The 4,699-nt window shown below is 53.7% G+C and overlaps 1 protein-coding gene across 1 annotated transcript in view; it reads right to left on the bottom strand.

Moving 5' to 3' along the window:
- RASGRP4 (RAS guanyl releasing protein 4) overlaps positions 1–2,518 on the bottom strand; it is a 25,110-nt gene extending 22,592 nt beyond the window's left edge. The window contains exon 1 of the mRNA XM_045293013.1: positions 2,429–2,518. Coding sequence (XP_045148948.1) covers positions 2,429–2,451 — 23 coding nt within the window. The 5' untranslated portion in view covers positions 2,452–2,518. The remainder of the gene's footprint in view (positions 1–2,428) is intronic.
- Positions 2,519–4,699: the final 2,181 nt, after the last annotated feature.

Here is a 4,699-nt window from a genome sequence, read left to right as displayed (position 1 = left end):
CTTCAACACAGCAGGTTCTGGAATCTCATCTCAGAATCCCAGCCCAGGTTCCACAGTCTGGGGCCTAGAGAGCACACGCGGGGCTCCCTGGAGCCAGTGGGGCCCCTAGAGCTACGCAGCTTCAAGGAAAGGTTAAAAATAACCCTGCTGTGCTTGGGGACGGAGGGTAATGGAGAGAGGAGGGTGCTGGGGAAGGAAGGACCTGAACCAGGCGTCTGGGCCTTGGTTACAGGGCTCAGGAAGAACTGGGTTCCCATCAGTCAGTCTGTCATCTGGCTGCGTGACTTTCTGTTAGGCCCTTAACCTCTCCGGCTTCTGTTTCCTCCTACGACAAAGGAGGGCCATCCTTGGACCCTCCCTAGTCCCTACTGACCACCCAGGGCCTGGCTTTCCCCCCAAACCAGAAATAACGACTGAGTGGGCCAGGGCTGAGGTGGGAAGGTGGACCTGAAGGGTTGGGGGTGGGGGGGCAGAGAGAGACCTCAATACCAGGAGGAGCCTCGTGGTTACCTGTACACGTGAGCTCTGCCTTTGGAAAGCACTATGCCCTTCGAGGGAAAAGGCTGGAAGCTTTCTACTCCCATTAAAAAGTTACTCTCAGAAAACCCCGGGAACAGTTCTACCCGGTCTTAGGGGGTCCCTGGGTCAGGATTGACTAGATGGCATGAGTTTGAGGGGTTTGGGGAGGGAAAGAGGGGGAAACTGGAAGCAGGAAGACCCTCCTCATGGGGCTGCCTGCGGGCACGTTGCCAAACCCAACCCATCCCAAGCCAGTTGCCTTCAAGTCAGCTCCAGAGCCGGGGACCCACACGTGTCAGAGGAGAACGGTGCTCCAGTGGGGCCTCCACGGGGGCGGGGGGGTGGGGGAGGTGCTTCTGGGTGGACTTGAGTCTCCGTATTTTGGGTTAGCCAACTGTGGGCACCCCCGCAGGGCTCCTGGCACAGGCTGAACCAAGACAAAACACAAACTCCCGGCCACGGATTCGATGCTTACTGGTCTAGACCCTACAGGATAGGGTACAACTGGCCCCCTGCAGGTTTCGGAGACTGTCACTCTTGACAGGAGTAGAAAGCCTCATCTTCCTCCCTCCAAGTGCGTGGTGATTTCAAACTGCTGACCTGGTGGTTAGCAGCCCAATTTGTAACCGCTGTGCCACCAGGTTCTTTGGCACATGCTGAAGGCTCAGTACATTAGTACTGAACGCCGGTGACTCCATGCTGGGCATGACCAAAGTGCCTAAGATTCACCAGGCTCAGGGTTGAGCTCTCTATCAGTGGTTAATACAAGCAAAACAAAAACAACACCCCCGTTCCTAACCTAAAAGTAACAGTCGTCTCACCTAGGGATTTGTTAGAAATGCACATTCTCAGGGCCCACTCTCGAGCTGCAGACTCAGAGTCCTGGGAGGTAGCAGGCCCAGGAGTCTGGGTTTCACAACTCCTCCGGCCAGTCTGGATGCTAGCTCAAGTTAGAGAGTTGAGACTCTCCCTGAGTGAGGACCTACAAGTTCCCCCACGTGGGTGGGAACTACTGTCCTCCACACAGAAGAGGAAACGGAGACCCAGAAGTTAGTAACTTACCCAAGGACGTGCAGCTGGGAAAAGGTTCAGCCAGGTTTCCACCACTAAAGTGCTGTCTAATCTCGGAAGGGGATCACTCTGTTTATCAGAGGTATTCTGGGGTGGGGGGCACCCACATGAGGGAGTCAGCTACCACCTGACCCCATGGGGACAGGAGGGCAAACATGCTCGGTGGTGCCCAGCTCCAACTCCGAAGCTGTGGGCCTAGCCAGCCGGCCCCAGGTCTGTGAACTGTGAGCTCCCGCGCTGACTGCAGAACCAGGTTAAAGAGGCAGACGGCGCCTGGCCCACGTCACACTCCCCTCCCCCGGGGCAGGGCCCTGCAGGAGTCTGGAGTTTCCAGTGCAGGGGGCATGGCTGTGATGGGGAAGAGTAAGACCCCAGGGAGGGCAGAGACACCCAGGAGAGGCAGGGGAGGGCGAGAGACACAGGGGGAGGAGAAGGTGCAGCCGTTCAGGTACAAACAGCCACAGCCTTACGTAGCTCTGATCCAGACAGGGAGCTCACCCTTGTCCGGTGCCTCCTGACCACTCAAAAAAAATGCCCAGCGCTTATTCAAGGACCCTCACTACCTGCACCATGGACCCCGGGTACCGGTACCGTGAGTCCCTGGATGGGGGCAGCTGTGAACAGCACTTGGGGGCTGACCCAAATGTTGGGGATCCCTCTGCAGAAAGGTCTGAAGCATCTTTCTACCTGGCAGCCCCCCCCCCCCCCCTTTGTTTCAGATCTTTGGGGGAGGAAGAGGGTGGGGTGCGTCGCGGGCACCCTACCTCCCTGCCTTCCCAGGCAGCCCAAGGCGCCGGGGCTTTGTGATGCTTGAAGTCTCCTGGGAGGGTCCTCTCACCTCTTGCTATCTTTCCTGTTCATGCTTCATGAGGGGGAGGGGGTCCTGGCCGAGTGGGGCTCGGCTCCTCCCCCCTCGCTGGGGCTCCAGCTTCTCAGCTCCTGGTGAGAGCCGGACTCCCCCGTGCTCTCGCAGAGGGGAAGAGGAACTGGCCCTCCCCACCCAGGCCCAGGCCAGGGGGAAGGAAGAGGCTTCGAAGGGACCGAGGGCCCCCTCCCCCCGCGCATGGGGATCCCTGCAGCCTGAGGTTTCCGGTGCTGCCCGCCTCCACCCCAATCACCCCGCGGTCTCTCTATCTCCCCGATCTTTCTGTCGCTCACCCCGTGATTCTCTTCAGTAAAAACAGGGCGGTTTTCTTTCTTCTGGTGGTGTTTTTTTCTTCTTCTTCAGTAATAAGACACATTTATGTACAAGAAAGGCCCCCCCCCAACCACTCAAAAGCGAAGTGTCTGTTTTGAAAAAGACGCGCTCATTTATCCGACTGGAGGGCCATGCCGCAAGGTTTGCGTGGAAACGTACAGAAGCCACTCTATGCCTTCTCTGGTTTCTCCCTTCTGTGCTAAGCTGTTTGGATGGCACGATTTCTACCCCCAGAAACCCTTTCATGCCTTTGTTACAACACCATGTAACAGAGCAGGCCAGAGTCTAACGGAACAAAACACGGCCTGGTCGGCCGCCCTCCGCTGGGGGCATTTCTGTCCGTCCGTCTCGGGCCTTCCGCTTTTTCGCTGCCCTCTGCGTTATCCAGCGTGATGGCTGTCTCCAGGAACCGGCCTCTCCCTCCTGACAACATGGTCAGTCTATCATGTGAGACATATTCTTTTAAAAAATCATTTTATTGGGGGCTCGTACAATTCTTATCACAATCCAGCCAGCCATTGTGTCAAGCACATTTGTACGTTTGTTGCCATCATCATTCTCAAAACATTTGCCTTCTACTTGAGCCTTTAATATCGGCTCCTCTTCCCCCCTTCCCCCTCCCCCCTCCCTTATGAACCCTTCATAATTCATAAATTATTATTTTGTCATATGTAACACTGATCGATGTCTCCCCTCGCCCACTTCTCTGCTGTCCATTTCTCAGGGAGGAGGTTATACGTAGATTCTGGTAATCGGTTCCCCCTTTCCACCCCACATTCCCTCCACCCTCCAGGCATCGCCCCTCTCACCACTGGTCCTGAAGGAGTCATCTGTCCTGGATTCCCTGTGTTTCCAGTTGCTATCTGTACCAATGTACATTCTCTGGTTTAGCCAGATTCGTAAGGTAGAATTGGGATCATGATAATAGTGAGCGGGAGGAAACATTAAAGAACTAGAGGAAAGTTGTATGTTTCATCGTTGCTACCCTGCACCCTAACTGACTCATCTCCTCCCCACAGCCCTTCAGTAAGGGGGTGTCCAGTTGTCTACCAATGGGCTTTGAGTCTCTATTCTGCACTCACCCTCATTTACAATAATATAATTTTTTGTTCTTTGATGCTTGATACCTGATCCCTTCGACAGCATGCGGTCACACAGGCTGGTGTGCTTCTTCCATGTGGGGAGACATATTTTTTTTTTGCAGCATATTTTCTTAATGATGTTCAAAACAGAACATCTGTTATGTTCAGGATGAAGAATTGTCACAAATTAACACACTCTGATGACATAAATGATGATACAGAGCCTTCTGGCCCCTAGTCAGAATTTCTTAGAAGTTACTACCAGTACAGTCTTCTAATAGAGTCGTTTTGCCTGGTTTTAAGCTGTATATAAATAGAATGGTCTGGCTCCCTGCTTCTTTTGTTCAACATCACAGCCCTGAGCGTCTTCCTTGTGAAGGCAGGTGGTTGTAGGACATGCATCTTCCTGGCTGTATAGTATTCCACAGCATGCCAGTTCCACCATGTCTGGATTAATTTTCCTGTGGATGAACATATGAGTGGTTTCCAGCTGGGGGCTGCTGTGAAGACTCAGAACCTCTCAGCACAAGTGGACAGATGTGGATGACATTCGATGTGGGGGAGACCCAGGTGGTAATAAGTGGGCGGTGGTCATTTGTATGGTCCTGCCAAATATAGGGTTATGGATGAAATGGTTTCTTCTCCAAATAGTCTCTGAGTGCCTGGCCCTTGGACCTGTGGATGTAATCCTATTGGGGCCTAGGGTTTTCTTTGAGGTGTGTGGTAGTTACATAAACTGTTGTCAATTTGAGAGGATTAAGAGTAAAGGGGCGGAGTCTAGCCTGTCAATCAGGTCACAGCTTGATGACCTCCCTTGGAGGCATGATGG

Source organism: Echinops telfairi, unplaced genomic scaffold (genome assembly GCF_000313985.2).
Source record: "Echinops telfairi isolate 266 unplaced genomic scaffold, ASM31398v2 ScPeMD7_655;HRSCAF=1070, whole genome shotgun sequence".
NCBI lineage: Eukaryota > Metazoa > Chordata > Mammalia > Afrosoricida > Tenrecidae > Echinops > Echinops telfairi.
Note: the sequence above shows the minus strand (reverse complement) of the source record. Positions and strands in the feature narration are given on the sequence as shown.